At 45.7% G+C, this 15,691-nt stretch overlaps 1 protein-coding gene across 2 annotated transcripts in view; it reads right to left on the minus strand.

Annotated features, from left to right (window-relative positions):
- Positions 1 to 1,125: 1,125 nt before the first annotated feature.
- KLHL13 (kelch like family member 13) overlaps positions 1,126 to 15,691 on the minus strand; it is a 55,028-nt gene continuing 40,462 nt past the window's right edge. The window contains exons 6-9 of one of the 2 annotated variants that reach the window (XM_036740298.1): positions 13,051 to 13,846; positions 9,443 to 9,487; positions 7,191 to 7,304; positions 1,126 to 2,727 (exon numbers count right to left, since the gene is read on the minus strand). In XM_036740298.1, coding sequence (XP_036596193.1) covers positions 2,240 to 2,727; positions 7,191 to 7,304; positions 9,443 to 9,487; positions 13,051 to 13,846 — 1,443 coding nt within the window. In that variant the 3' untranslated portion in view covers positions 1,126 to 2,239. The remainder of the gene's footprint in view (positions 2,728 to 7,190; positions 7,305 to 9,442; positions 9,488 to 13,050; positions 13,847 to 15,691) is intronic. The other variant, XM_036740299.1, reaches the window with a different exon arrangement.

Genomic DNA, 15,691 nt, shown 5'->3' on the forward strand with positions numbered 1-15,691 from the left:
GTTCTAACTGAATCAAGACAAAATGGATTCTTCAATTGCCTCTTTGAGCAGAAAAAGCACCTTAAGTTAGGCAAGGTGGAATTCTACGTCAATCAATTTGACCAGAATGATGAGTGATTCAGCTTCTAAGAAAATCCCTCACTTTCTCTGATACTGAAACTGCTCAATAATAGCACCTGTGGGTGAGGCATTAATTGAATTCCAGAGACGTTAACTGCTTATTTTTAGCAACGTATGCTCTGTGTGCACGCATGTTAAAGGGAAATTACTGAACGCTGAGAATGTGGCTGTCCATACGTGGAAATATGCCCCTTTTCCAATAGGTGTACAAAGAACCAGATCCTGAGTCCTCCAAGCCATTAGGGCAAGCTAATGTAAATTAAGTGGATCCAACCTCTGCCCAAGAGGCAACTGGTTCCACCTTCCCAGCCCTTCCAATCAGTCTTTCAAACTTCTATTTCCTAATGAACTCACTGCTTAGTTTATCCTGCTTTGCTCCAGGTCAAATCCACCTGACTTCTGCATTGCTAAGAGCCCCCCTTCCAAAGGGGCCATGATGCTCCAAGTTGGCTCAGAATCATACTGCCTCTCCTGTGAACCGGTCCCAGCTGGCCAATTTCAAAGCAAGTTTCCACACATGAGCCTAATCCAATCAAAGAACCAACTGCAAAAACATCTGCATTGGGAACCACTGGGCTGGCTTCTTGTCCATCTCCCTCCTAATAAGCAGGAATGTACTTAAAAGATCCCAGAAAAAATAGCTATGTGTTTGGTTCTGCCGAATCACTCCAACTTTAAGGCCTGGATGAGGTGAAGTTGTTTTCGATGTCTAAATTTACTCTTCCTGCTTGTTGGGAGTACTTCTGTAGAACAGGAGAACAGCTGATCTGCCAAATGTCCACCCTGTACAGCCACATAGTGGTGCATTCCGGATCCTTCTTAAGAGTAGGCTGGGTCTTGTTTTCTTTGCCTGAATGAATGTCCCAATATGCCCTCCTCCAAGATAAAGTCTGACCAGCTCCTACCACCATTCTCTGCCCCCGATACTCATACACATTCTCATGCACATGTGCACACATCTGTGATAATGCTGGTAGGTAAGTAATGATGTACCTCAGACCACAATGACATTAAAAGTTTTATTGAACAAAAGATAAAACATGGAAGTCTGAGTTCACAGAGAAAAGCAGCTCTCTTGCTCAAAATGTATCTTGTGCTAAATAACCTTATTAAAGCGACTGTGGAAAGGACACAGAATACGCAAAGTTACAACAATCAAGGAGAACAAGAAGGATTCATGGGAGCCAAAGGGACAACGAGGCTGGGACAAATCGGTCTGCTCAGGACGAACATGCTTCTGGCCCTTATGCCCTGAAATTCAATATGGCTGGACTGATTGCCCATGGATTATCAGTTGGGATAAGTGGAAACTGCTTCTTGGAAGAAGATTTAAAAATGTTTTTGTATTTATTTGAAGTACCATCCAATTTTTAAAACTTAGAATGTTGTATGTTTGTACTGACATGAAAAAAGGTAGGCACTGATGCCTGTGATGGCAGCCCCGAGCCTGGCCTTGGGGATGAGGCTGTGCTGCTTTCTGGAAGTGTATTTTTACAAGTTCTCCTGTCTGTCTAAGCAACTTCCTATGGTTGGAATATACCCCACCTGGTCAGGTGGGCTGAGCAAGAGAGCGAGAGCGAGGGCAAGAGCAAAAGAGAGAGAGAGAGAGAGAGGGAGATGGCCAAAGTACTTCATGAACAGAGGGAGGCAAGCTCACCCAGATAGCCTCCCTCACAGTCAAAAAACCAGAAGCAAACACCTTTCCATCTTCAAGCACAGAAAATGTGGTTACACACGAGTGACAACATCCCACTGCCAAGGTGAATGGTTGGGCTTCTTCTCATAAGCTGACCCCACGCTTCCCGCCCACCCCATCGATGTACAAAGCAGTACAGAAGCAAAACAGTTGAAAGACAATACCTTGCTTTTTCATTGGTTAAACATTTGGCTCTGATGAATACATGTTCAGGATGCTTTTGTTAACCACAGATAAACATTCTACAATAAACAAAGATCACAAATAACATCAACGCTGGTTGTTTGCCAGTCATGGGACCAAGTGCTGGAGGAGAGCCCTAACAAATACTACTTAAGAACAACAAGAGCGACAAGAAGAGGAAGAGCATCCCCAGCCCCAGATCCAGAGAGGACGGCAGCCCCCAAGCCCGCAGGGTGGCTTTTATGGGGCCGACAGAGGCGACTCTCGAGAAGGGGACCCTGCGGTGTCTTCGGGAGGAAAAACAGTGAGGGTGCAAGCCCGGATACCACCAAGAGATTCAGGGAGGTCAAAAACTTTGTGCCACTCATCCTTTTCTGGATCATATTTCTGGACTATCTCTACCATACAGCGGTTGTTCCAAGAGTACCCACCCACCACATAGATTTTATTTTCAAACACAGCAACCCCAACATCACTCTGCCCTCTTAACATAGCAGCAATTGGAGTCCACTGATCGAGTGCTGGAGAGTAGTATTCACAGCTGAGAACATCATCATAATCACTGGTTCCTCTAAAGTGGTTTCCACCAATCACGTAAAGCTTTTCTCCAACGGTGCACATGCAGTGCAGGCCTCTGACTGTGGTCATGGGAGCCTTCTGAGTCCACTTGTCTGTGTCTGGGTCAAAGCACATGAGCTCTTTTTGGAAAGTGTCATGAGTGATTCCTCCTGAAGAGTGAAAAAAAGAGGCATTGAGTGCACAGGCTATACCTAGTGTGAACACTCACATTCATTTGTGAATCGCCCTAAGGTACTCAGCAGGAAGCATCAGCATCATTGTATCCATCTGACTGGCGAGAGAAATCGGGCCATGAGAGAGGTGAGGTGCCTTAGCCAGGGGCACACAACTAGGAAACATCTGAGGAAGAATTAGAACCCAGGCCTCTTGACTCCAAAGCCAATGATCTTTCTGCTTATACTACCCTGCTAGAAATTTAGGCCAAACGCTTGCAGCAGAGACACAAGGTGTGGTGTGGTTATTTGATTACGAGAATGTATGAAAGGTGGTCCTAAAAACGTGGATACAACAAATGTTTCTATAGCCACAAATGGAAGAAATTAGCATTTCATCGTGGGAAAGAAAACCAATGTGTGCCCCTTCATGCCCTTTCTTGACATCGTAGTTTCCAAGGCTCCCGCAAAGAAAGTTTAGGTGCTTAGAAATAGATCTGGAGCCAATGAGTGGAGGCTGGTAACAAAGACCTTTCCATCTTCCCCTATTCCAAGCACCATCTGCAGTGCAAACACTGGGCTAGCTCCTCACCTCAGCCAATTTCATCAGTGGTCAAGTGGGTAACCTCTGTTCCCTGCCACCTGTCCCCTACTGCTCAGGAGTGAGGAGGACCAAATGAACTCATAGAGGGAAAGTGCTCTGAGCAATTGCCAAATACGGGGCCAGTGGGGAGACCATGACAATGCCAGATGTTCTGAGTACTGGAGTAGGCCACAAGAAGCCAAGAAACAATGAGAAAGGAAAACAGCATGTCAAGAAGGATGCTGGGACCTTGGCCATTTGGGTGCTCTTTCAAACTAGAGAAGGAGGTTTCTACAATGCTCACTTACCTCCCTAACATTTGAAACAGAATCATTCAGAAAATGTGGACAACCCAGAGAATCTAGGAAAGCACATCAATGTACATGGGCAAGAAAACCTCAGATAACTACACTCCAACTAACAAGAACTCTGTTTTAATATTATTTGTTTGGCATAGACCTAAAGCCTTCAGGTGCTCAGAAGACTCAATGGCAATAGTGATTTAAAATGTGGGTTTCTCCCTTAGTACTGGAGACCCTGGAAGGGGCCAGCAGAGGTGGGGTGAGGTAGCTCAGTGTACTACAGCTAACTTTTTGATCAATCCAAAAAAGACCCGTAGAGGCTGCTGTTTTCATTGACCTTGGATACCTCCCCCCTGCAGGTAGGGCCCTAGAGAGCTGCACCTGTGGATGAAGAGCCTTACAGGGTATTTATTAGTACTTTTTATTATCTATCTAACTGATTTACTCTCTCTAGATCCTGCCCTTCCTGCACTTGGCCTAAAAGAAGTCTCCCGTTAATCTTTCTTTTGCCCCTGTGTACTTCAGTTGCAGAAGAGGCCAAGTGCCAACAAAGCAAGCCCCCTTCATGCTGGTGGACCCACTGCCAGAGCCACACAATCCTGGCAGAGGCTTGGGCCATGTTCAGGCCCAACTCCTAGTCCTTCTCCGTTTCACTGCCTATACAGTGATTGGTGATGCACAGAATGGTGGTGCAGAGGCCCAGCAACATTGCCAGGCACCCAAGAACTTTCATGTGGTCTGTGGGAATAAAGCAGGTTCTGCTAACCCTGAGTTTCTAAGAACCCTCATGTCTTATGGTCCCCAAGTACGGCCGGCCACTGAGTCTTTCCTACTCTGTGCTTTCTGCATGACGACTGGGGAACGTTCCCTAGCAGTCTCAACCGAGCATCACGTCAGGCTCAGGGGTGATCCTGTTGGAGGCAGCACACAGACATCGTTCATGTCCATTTAGAGACAGCCATAGAAACTTCTCGCATCCTTTCATTATCTCTGCTGTGCTCAACACAGTTCTCATGATGCCATATAAATTACAGAGAAACTCCTGGGGAAGAGAAGGCACTGGCACCATCCTGACAGGTTTCCCTTAGATAACTCTGCCCCAAGTCCAAGGCCAAAAGGTGCCAAGACATGTTATGGGCAACGCATGCATCTAGAGGCCAAGAAGTGTGCCCTCTGATAAAACAGACAAGCTCTATCACAAAGACACACCAGCCCAAGGCCTGGAAGACATCTCAGAGCTGCATTTTAGGGAAGTGGTGGCAGAAAGGGCAGCCAGGTTCACCATAACTGAGCCTTTCAGCCCCAATGCCACTACTCTGCCATGTGCACACCCTTCAGTGCTTCTCACCCATCTCTACACCAAATAGCCCAATCAGATTTTTTCCCAAAAAACTCACCTCAACTCCCAAATCAGCCCCATCCCAAACAGCAGCCAAGAACCCTATGCCAGGTGGCAGAAAAGCACTGCTGGCCTGCATATGGATGACCTCCTTTTCTTTCTCCTATAAAGTTCCCTTGCCAATCCCATCCTGAGCATATGTCTGCTTCTGGGGCTGAGGAAGGGGTCAGTGCTGGGCTATGTCCTGCTCCTGAAGACTGGGCGCCCAAGTCCTAATAATGTGCTTACAGCCACCAAAACGACCTGAGGTCCTGGTTCAAGGAGCTCATGCTGACGGACTTGGAGCATTTGGAACTCTCAGAGATATACCCATTTCAAGTCTATTTGGGGCTAAACATGAGCTGAATGTGGCAAGTGGTGGATTTCTCAGTGGGCTCTTTCTCTAAGAGAACAATTTAATCTTCAGCTCCGCCATTAAGAGCCTCAATTTTACCAAGAACACAGAGCCCACCATTCCCTGTTCTCTCCTTCAAATATACTACAGATACCAACTACTCTGTCTGCCTCGCCTGACTCTCATGATACAATTAGTTGCAGCTCAGCCAAAGAGTATCCAGCGACGACCATCTCCTGGTCTGGCTGACAATAGCCCACAGCAAGGGGAAGAAAATCTGGCCAAAGGAAGCACCAGGGCTCACCACCACAAAGGACTGAGCCTCAGAGGCTCCAAGTGGAATCTTCGCCTCATTGAAATGGAGAGAAGAGAGGCCTCCTCAAGGTGTTCAGAAGGGGAGCTTGGGTGGCTGATGCACAAACAAAGGGAAAATAAGTTGCCACAAGCATGGTAAGTGTGCCAGTGGGGACTTGGAAAAGGGTTATTTGTAAGAGGCTAATATGGGCAAAATTAGTTGGGCGCCTCTATTAAGGAGTTTTATCAAGCATTAACATTGAACTCCATAGTTATAATGCTGGTGTCAGAGTCCGGGCTGGGGAAAGGGACCAGCGAGGGGACAGCCAGGCTGCAACAGTCAAGAAAGGCCCATCTCTCTTTGGCCCCACAGCAGAAATCAACGTTCTCCATGGCAACCCATGAAGCAGAGGATTTGGACCTTCAAAGAAGCACAGGAACCATCTAAGCCAGAGGTATCAAACTTGCTGTAGGGGTGAACCACGTTCCAATGTAGTTGGGAAATAGTTAACGTAATGTAGGAAAATGCAATACAACATACCTAATGGGAATTTGTGGTTTTCTAAGTCAGTATACTTTAATGTTTGACTCCCCAGACTTAAGGCAACTCCCTTGTTTCACAACCATGGAAGGGTCCCCCAGGCAGGAGGTAGCAGAGGCAAGATCCCAGCTCAGGGCTTGTCTACCTCACACCATAGTGCCTCTTCCAAAGCACTGGAGCCCACCAGGGCCATTGTTGAAGACACCTGACCACTCACCATCCCCTGCACATGTTTCTTTTTCTCTCAGTTTAGGTCTCTCTCCCTTTTCCTTTTTTCCCTTCCCTTTGGGATGAGTGATGAATGCCTTATAATGATGCTCAAGGCTGAGAGCATCACTGCCAGCCCCTGCTCCACTTACTTAGCAGGCCCAATGACTAAATAAGCTCTTCATGAAATGCTAACATTCTTCCCCTGGTAGAGAGTATTTGAAATGGCATCGAAATACTCCAATTTCATCTATACTGCCAGAGAGGGAAGATCTCTACTGTCGACACCTGATCATCAATGGGCGAAATATCCCCAACAAATTTGATTTCCAAATCCTTACCAGGTCCCTTCCCTCACAGACTCTAATCCTTACCGACACAAGGAAGACTTTAGTTTGCTGCCATTTTAATAGGGGCCTAGCCAGTAGATCAAAGAAAAGGTATTCCTTTCCTGGTGTGTGGTATATATCAGTCTTGGAGGGGATGCTGTCCAATTTTGGTGGGCAGTAGTGAGCTGGGAAATGGAGAACTGGAAAACTTTGAGATTTCCTTTAAGTGAGATATTTATAGTATGAAATAATTTGCTTCCAGTGTTAGGAAGTCATAGACAATTGTATTCAAAAGTAAAAATAAAACACATTTCCAAACCACAGATGCATTATCGTTGGCTTATCCACTGTCGCAGCCTGTGGGTACAACCACTCCTACCTATAAGCATGGAGAGTGGAGAGGTGGTGGGATCCTTTTCTTCAGAGCCTCTCTACTGTGTTAGTCTCACAGATGAGTACCGTTTACTTTACCTGAAATATACATCATCCCTCCATACACGGTACCAGCATGGCCATAGTGGGGCTCGTTCATCTTGGCCACATAGCTCCATTCGTTCATCCTCGGGTTGTAACACTCCACTGTGGCTGGTGTGAGAAGAATACAAGATCTTTTTAAAACCTCAACTTGCATAATCAAGTCATTTCTTCCGAGAATAACGGTCTCTCTCTCTCTCTCTCTCACACACACACACACACACACACGTACAAAACAGAAACACATCCATTATGCATGAGAGGTCCCTTGAAAAGGATCTTATGATAATGCCAGAAATCACATGAATAATTTAGCTAGACTCACTGAGTTGGGAGAGTCCTTGGAGATCTTCTAGTCCCCTAGGCCAACCTCCTCATTTCCAGCTGAGGCCCAGAGAGATTAAGTGACTTTGCTCATGTTATATCGCTACTTAGCCCAAGTACTAGACCCAGAAGAGAGTTCTCAGCATTCTCCGACTCAGTGCTCTATCTCAATACCTAATGCATAGTGTGTAAGGCCAGATCTGTTCATTTAGTACATGCTTCTCTTATGTCTTGTCACTTCCATTATAAACTGTCATTGCTCCTATGTACTTGGTATAAAAATAGTGGGACCCTAAAAAATCACCAGGATTAATAAGGGCCTCAACTCTGTTCCCCTACTCAATCTCAACCTAACTAAGCTAGTACTGGAGGCTAAACAGTACAAAACAGGCTTTCGAGGTGGCCAGGGTCACCTTCAAAAGCCTATTGGATCAGTCCAAATGCCAGGGATACATGGACTTGAGTGCTTGCCCATGGCATCTAGATAATCACTGATCCTACCTTTGGAACCAACTGGATGCTCCTGACTTGAAGACGATTAGAGGCAAAACTTGAAAGACCAAAGTCAAGGGCGTGACTAAAGTGCATTTTCTCTTGTGATAATGGATTTCCCCTGAACACAAAATGTTTGAGATCATTCACAAATCTCCAAGCCAGGCAAGGCAGATGAGCGACTCTAAAGGAGACACAGGCAGGGCACCTTTCCAATGTCACTTCCATTTAAGGAAGGGCAGGGTCAGGTCAGAGGCTTTGGGCCCAAATCTCAGTTCAAAGACCATCATATGTCTCTGGATGGCAGAGGCCTAGCACCCTCTTGCTATCTGCCTCAAAGGCTCACATACTTATTTCTCCCTCCTTTTTGGATTGTGCACGTCAGAAACATTATGCTCCAGGGAACACTGAACAAAGTTATATTATTACCCTTTGGGCTCTGCTAGCCACCCAGTGATCTCTCTGTCATATTCACTAGCCTAGTTGTTGAGGTTTCCTTTTGCCTTGACTTGACTACCCCCACTGGCTTCCTTAATCTTTGTTAAGAGCTTTGAAATCCTTGTCCAGGAGTTCACAGATCATCATACACCACATCATGGCACCACACATTGGAACCTTGCTATAAGAATTTTCTAGAAAGTAGAATTTGGCCTCCCCATCCAACATTGAATGGTTTAGTCAGGAGAGTCAATCAATCAATCCCATCTTAGGTCAAAAGACCTCATTCTAAGGTGGGTTAAGTAATACTAAGGCCCTAGGGATCGATGCCCAGGGTGGCACCAGCTGAGGCTGCACTGTTGACTTATAAAGTGCCTCCAAGTTCACCACCCCAGACAGGGCCTTGCCCTCCACCCCTGGCCCAGCCCAGCCCAGCCCAGCCTGCCCCACCCTACCTTCCGACCCTTGCTGCTTCACTAAATTGCAGCATTTTTGTGCCCAACTCCCCAAGAATAGAAGATATTTCCATGGCAAAGTACAAACTGCCAAGTCCTTGAAGACCAAATAGTGAATGTTATCGTCATCAACTGCTGTTTCTTTAGTCTATCTCCCAACTGTCTTTATACAGCTTGACTCTGGGCTATCTAATAAAACAAATGCTACTGAGTTATAGGAGCATAGACTTAGAGCTGGAAGGACCCATAGAGGCCACTCAGTCCAGACATTTAATTTTACAGCAGGGGAAACTGAGGCCCAAAGAGGTACAATTACTTGTCCAGGTCCCTCTGACTCCAAGACCAGTGGTGTGTTCACTGCACCCTCTCCTCTCGCTATGCTTACAAGAGGGCCCAGCATATCGATGACCGTATGACATCAGCAAAGAAATTAAGGGGATTGGTTTATAGAAGAGAAAAAGGCAGTTTGATCAGAAAGACCAACCCCCAACAGAAGGTAGAAAGGGAAGCCCAGAGATCATCCCCACATGTAGCTCTCACCTATCCTGTTCCAGATGCCTGCTGCTGTCCTGAACTCTGTGAATTCTAAGAAGAGAAATTCCACACAATTTTGTGACCTTTACTGGTAAGGAAAAGCCCCTCCTTACGTCCAATCTATAGCAATCTCCATACAAGTTAGATGTTATTCTTCTCGTTTGGTTTGTAGTGAGGATGGAGGCTGAATAGCCAGCTGCTCACCACCATTGGCAACATCATTATGAATATCATATTAATACCAGAAAGAGAGAGGCAGGATGGCCTTGTGGAGAAAGGTCAGAGGGTGAATAAAAAGAGGGACAAGGGAACCACAGAGGCAGTTTTATCTCAGGGAACAGATGGGTCTCCAATGTTGTTTGTGGGGTAGGGGGTGGGGGGCATCTGAGAGTCTTCCACTTACCAAGGGGTCAAATTCATGCTCCAGCAAGAGTCATCAGCAAGATTTTAAACAGACCGGGTATTCTGTATGTAACCCAGGCCAGAGAAAGAAGATGAGAATGGTGGAGATTGCCCAAGTCCACGTGTCAGTTCATATATATGTGGCTCTAAGGTCATGAGCATGCTTGGCTACATATAAAAATAGGGCGCTGATTCTTTGGAAAGAAGTTGGCCTGCTTGTGTCTTGTGGCATCTTGTGGATAACGGATGCTATTTTCTGTACTTAGCTCTAAACACATCCACGGAAAAGATGGAATTAGAAAAGAAAGACGAGGTGCTGACATGAGTCACACAGAACAAACAAAGCCCATCTGTCTGTGTCTTCCTGAGGAAATAAGGGCTGATTTTCACTACATAATTAAATTAGCTTGATCTAGAATTCATTCTGGATCTCCAAGTTGTTCTGGAGAAAGGAGGAAGATCAATGATTTCACCCAAGGGAAGATCAGTCAATTCAGTTCCACGACTGTTTCTCTGGAGTATGCCACACAGTGCCAGGAGAACAGAGGCCCAAGGCCACAGCTGGCACGTACATCCTGCCCGACATAGGACAGACAGGCATCCCGAGCCTTCCAAATCTAAGCCTGGCTCATGGATTTGCTCACAGTAGCTACTTCCCAGTAATGGGTACCCCAAATCTGAAAGCTGTCACTCCTCTGCCTGAACGTCCAATTGGCCTTAATTGGCATTTAGGGTCTCATTCTACTGGTGAAGCTGAAGGCACAAGGCATGTAATCTCAAATGAAATGCTTCTGCTTGGAGAAAGGTGCATAAAAAACACCAAAGAGGGAATTCAAATGTGCTGAGGGAAAGAGTTCTGGCTAGTGGGAGTCCTTATTATTCCTGGAGCGCTCCCAGAGGGTGGGTCTCTGCGCTCAGCACTGGCCATGTCGTGAGGCTCAAGACCCAGCCTCTGACCTTTCCAGCTGATTGGAGCTCCTGGCCTGCTGGACATCACCAAGCACACACCCTTGGGAGTAGGAGAGCAGAAGGCTTGGGACAGATGAGATAACCCAAGCAAGGAAAAATTCACAAAGAAGACAAAGTATTCCAAAGGCCTGGGCTTCAAATGCTCTCAAGCACACAAAGACCATTTTAACATGGAAACTTTTTTAAGATAACAGTTAAACCACATACATTTGTAGGCCTGACATGAGGAAAAGCTTCCTGACAGTCAGAAGTATCACATGGCAGAGAGGGCTGTGGCAGAAGCAGAAGTGTGCTCCTCCCCGTCGCTGAAGGCATTCATGTGACAGCTAGATGACTGGCCACTTGTCAGGGATATTGCAGAAGGGAATTCTGGGGCAATCTTCAGCTGGATGAGGTGGCCTAGAAGGCCCCTCCAAATTAAGAAATCCTGCAGGTGACTGTGTGTATGTGTGCATGTGTGTAGATAGTACACTACCTGTCTTATACAAATGATTTTAAAAATAAATAGGTAATGAGTTGGGAACAAAGATCAATGGAACCTTGAAATTCCAAATCTTGCTTATATACATCTAAGAAAGGTAGTATGGTTTGTATACAGAGAGTTGGAGGGAAGACCTCGGTTCAGATTTTACCCCTAACACCAACTAGTTGGGTGATACAGGTAGTGAGTGCACTTAATGTCCCTAAGCCCCAACTTTCTCAGCCATAAAATGGGGATGATAATAATACTGACTTACAGGGCTGTTACGGGGCGAACCGGCCTCACATATGCAGAGTGCTTTCTTTATAGCAGGTTATAAAATGCTGTTTGCATGTCAACTATCATTTTGATTCAAAATAACAAACACACGGAGCAGACCAGACTTGGAGTGTGGAACTCGGAGAAAGGTCTAATGGTGATTTTTTAATTCTTCAGGAGAAAATCAAAATGCTGTGCCCATACAAAGACCAAAGTAATGTTAAGAGACTCCAAGCTGGGCCACGTATTTATACAGTGCCTTGAGAGGAATGCTGCCTTCTTTGCAGAAGCATCATTGCTATTCTCACAGAGTAAGTGCTTACTAATGGTTTGTTGAATTGGACTGGCCAAGGCATCCAGCCTCCATCTTGTTTTTAGGGATAGGGGGCCATTAAATGAGTAATTAGAAGGATTCTGCCAAAGGAATTACTTACTTAGTCAAGTCCTTGGATTTGCTCAAAAGTAGGACCGACTGTACAGGCTGGTTTTGAGGAAGGCCACTGGCACTCTTACAAGGGGGCTTTCACCAAATGAATTAATGCTCATTTCAAAGGACTTTGGAGAGGACACCCAAGGGAGGAAGCTATGGAAGGGGAACCAGTGTTTATGGCAAAAATCCTCCTACTCACCTGAAGAGGTGTGCCCGCTAACACACAGTTCTCTCATGAAGCTAATCAAGATAATGCAAGAGAAAAAGATGGCACTCCTGAGCATTCACCAACACAGGTTGGCACAGTGGCAATGAGACATGGTGGGCCACGTGTTCGCTGCCTGGGGCCCCTTTCAAACAAAGGCATTTGTGAAGCAGGAAGCTGGGGCTTGGAGCAATCTAGGACATGAGGACCATTTCTTTGGGAAGGCGGCCTGATTCAGTGGACAGAGGCTAGGCCTGTCAAGTTGACATCAGTACCTTATTCTAACCGAGTTCACTAATCAAATGCTTAAGACAAAACTAACAGTTCTTCACCTACAGTCATTAATCACTAAAATGCCTCGAGATAGTATTGGCAATACACCTGTCACTGATTCCTTTTCTTTCTTTCCAGGTTACCAAAGAGGAGCTGCAGTCTTCCTGATTTCCTTTTTGTGAATCCTTCTTACTCCAATTTCATTTAGAATAAGAAAATTACACCTTGTATATTTAATTACAGGCAGCCAAAGCACCAATATATTAAACTGTAATCGCAAGCAATCATGGTTTAGGAAGAAAAAAAGAAGTTAGCAACATAACCAAGTAGAATGCACAAGGACAGCTTAGAGCAAGCAGCCCAAGTTTGGTTTTCATCAAGGGAAAATGTTCTCTTAGCACGGTGCAGACGGATTGAGCTGGTCAGAAGGCTGTGAATAGAACGAAGTAAATCGTGGAACACACACAGCAATCGCCTTCTATTTCCCACAATGCAACTCTAGTCCCATGCTTTGGCTTCTCATTTCAGAGAGCCAGTTACATTAGAACTGGATGTCAATGCCAGGGAGAGTCACCTCCTCCCCTACACCTACTTACCCAGTTCCCCAGCTGCGTTGCGGCCCCCCACAGCATACAGATGGCCCTTGAGGGCACTCAGGTGGAAGAAGGTGCGCTTTTCGTTCAGCGATGCGACTTGCATCCATTTATTGTAACGAGGATCAAATCTGAAGACAGTGTCAACTGCTGTTTTGCCTTTTGTGTCATAATTACTCTGGCCACCAACGACATAGAGGAAGTTTCCAATGACTGCGATGCCATGCTGGTATCGTGGGGCATCCATGGGGGCTAAAGATTTCCACTCGTGGCATTTCTCATCATACATTCTTAACTCCTTGCTGACTACTAGCTGCTGTCTCAGGACACCTCCCAAGGTCACCAGGTGAGTGCTGTCGGAGCGGATGGCAGTCCTCTCCGACTGCATCACGGGCTGCATGTAGGGCATCATTTGGTAGTTACTGGCTTCTAGAAGCAAGTTCACACATGTATTGTCCGTTCTCATAAAGTCCACAGTTTGCACGTAATTAATTAGATCTTGAGGTGTCATCAGGGGAAAGCGAATATTTTTCATTAGTTTGGAAGAGAACTCCATTCGCAGGTCATCCGCGCGGAGCCAGCGACAGGCGGCCTTGAAGAGATCAAGCTCACTGCAGTGCTTAAGGCTGTTACTGGAGAGCGCGAAGGCCAGTCGTTCAAAGGGGAGTTTCACAAATTCGCCGCTGTTCAGGACGGCAGGGAAGTTCTTCAGGATGAAGTTGTTCACATATTTGTCCACTTCTGTGAGGTTATAGGTGTTGGCGATGCGCCCCACTTCGACACAGTTGTCTAAAGAGACCTGTTCAGGGAAAACAAAAAGGGACCATGATATTTTGTCTGTGTGTGTGTGTGTGTGTGTGTGTGTGCATACGCGTGCATGTATGTATGTGTGTATGTAGGGGGCATGTCTTGGTATACATTGGGATAGCATAGTTAAGTCAGAAACTGCATAAGAATAGAAGTAAATGTTCATATCTCAGTAGAATGATGGATAGAAAACTCAAACCACTTTTTTGTCTAACTCAGGGAAAGGATGAAAAAAGAAAGAAACCATGTAATCAATTAAGTCAGAGAAATGCTGAAACTCAGTAGGACTCAAGACAACTGAACTATTATTTTTCCTTACTCAAACATCTATAGCCTAAAATGTTTTTTTAAATTCTGGTCAAATCCAAATTCTGGGAATATTCAGAAGAGTTAGACATCTCCTCGCAATCATAAGTCAGATTTAACAATTTGAAAAAAACCAAACCAAACACGATCCTACAGCACTGGAAGGACCCAGCACCAGCCTCCCTCCCATCCACCTCTACCCCTTTCTCTCGGTTTCCCCATAAGGACATACTTCCCTTGGGAGCACCATTAGGCAAATGCCAATAAAAAGCACAAAAGTGATGCTACCTGTGGACCCAAAAGTGTCATTGCTCATACATTAGCTCAAAAGTGTCCCCCCCAAAGAATTCAGAGCTGCTCCATTTGGAAAACCAAACTATCTGGGCAACAATCTACATGCCCAACAATTAGTATATTAAAGGCAAGGAATCTTTTGGTGCCATAAAAAGGGGAAGTATGGAAAGCCTATGGGAAGTTATGCACTGACTAAATCACTTCTTTAAAAATCCATTTTTGGGGGGGAAACCCCCACCAAAATCCACCCAATTTGCATGTAGTTTGTTGATGCACTTCCCAGGGCATCCTGCACCTGAGAATTGAGAGGGACTTCCTGAACTATCTACTCTGACCCCTACCTGAACAAGAAGCTCCTCTCTGACATTTGGAGCTGAAATGCAGAGAAAGCCAGAGACATGGGCAATCAAAGGCTAAGAGGAGCAGAGCAAGGTAAACCAAGCACAGGAAGTTCGTACTCAATGCCAACTAGGACCTTCAACCTTCAGGAAAACAGCTCAACAAGACATTCAGCCCTCAGCTGAACCGCCCCCTCAGTTGGGCCTGGGTTTGGATAGCAGTGGAAGAAACCTGTGTGACTGCCATCCTCCCCCCTTTGGGGAAGGCAGGTGGGGCCAACAGGTATGGAATGTGGCAAATGATGTTCGACACAGCTGGGTTTTGCTTAACTGTTTTTCTTTGTTATGTTGGAGGATTCAATTATTTTAAATTATTTAGGGGGTGTCAGAAATTGAAAGTGGTATAAAAATCAAATGGCGTCAAGAAAACTTAAGCCACTGCCTCCTCCTCAGGCAGCCCTTTCTACTCTGGAAGACTCTAACTGTTGGCAAGCTTTTCTCCACAAGCCTGAACTAGGCCTCTCTGCAACTGCCCTCCATGGGTCTTGGCTCAGCCCACTGGGGCCAAGCAGATAAAATCTGATTTCTCCTGCCACAAGACAGTCTTTTAAATACATGGACACAGCATGGATATGTTTTGCCCCTTCTTTTCTTCTCTGGGTTAAACATTCCTAGTTCCAGATGATCATACAGCCCACACTTAAGGCCCTTAACTCTCCTGGTTGCCCATCTCTATATTCTTTCCAGATTGCTGATGTCCTTCCAAAAATGTGGTGCCTAGAGGTGAACACGAGACTCTCTGCGTGGTCTGATAAGGCAAAGAACAGTGAGAATGTCATCCTTTTAGTCCTGGCTACTGGTTCAACCTTATTAAATTTAAAAGGTTGCAAGATTTTTCC

Source organism: Trichosurus vulpecula, chromosome X (genome assembly GCF_011100635.1).
Source record: "Trichosurus vulpecula isolate mTriVul1 chromosome X, mTriVul1.pri, whole genome shotgun sequence".
Classification (NCBI taxonomy): domain Eukaryota; kingdom Metazoa; phylum Chordata; class Mammalia; order Diprotodontia; family Phalangeridae; genus Trichosurus; species Trichosurus vulpecula.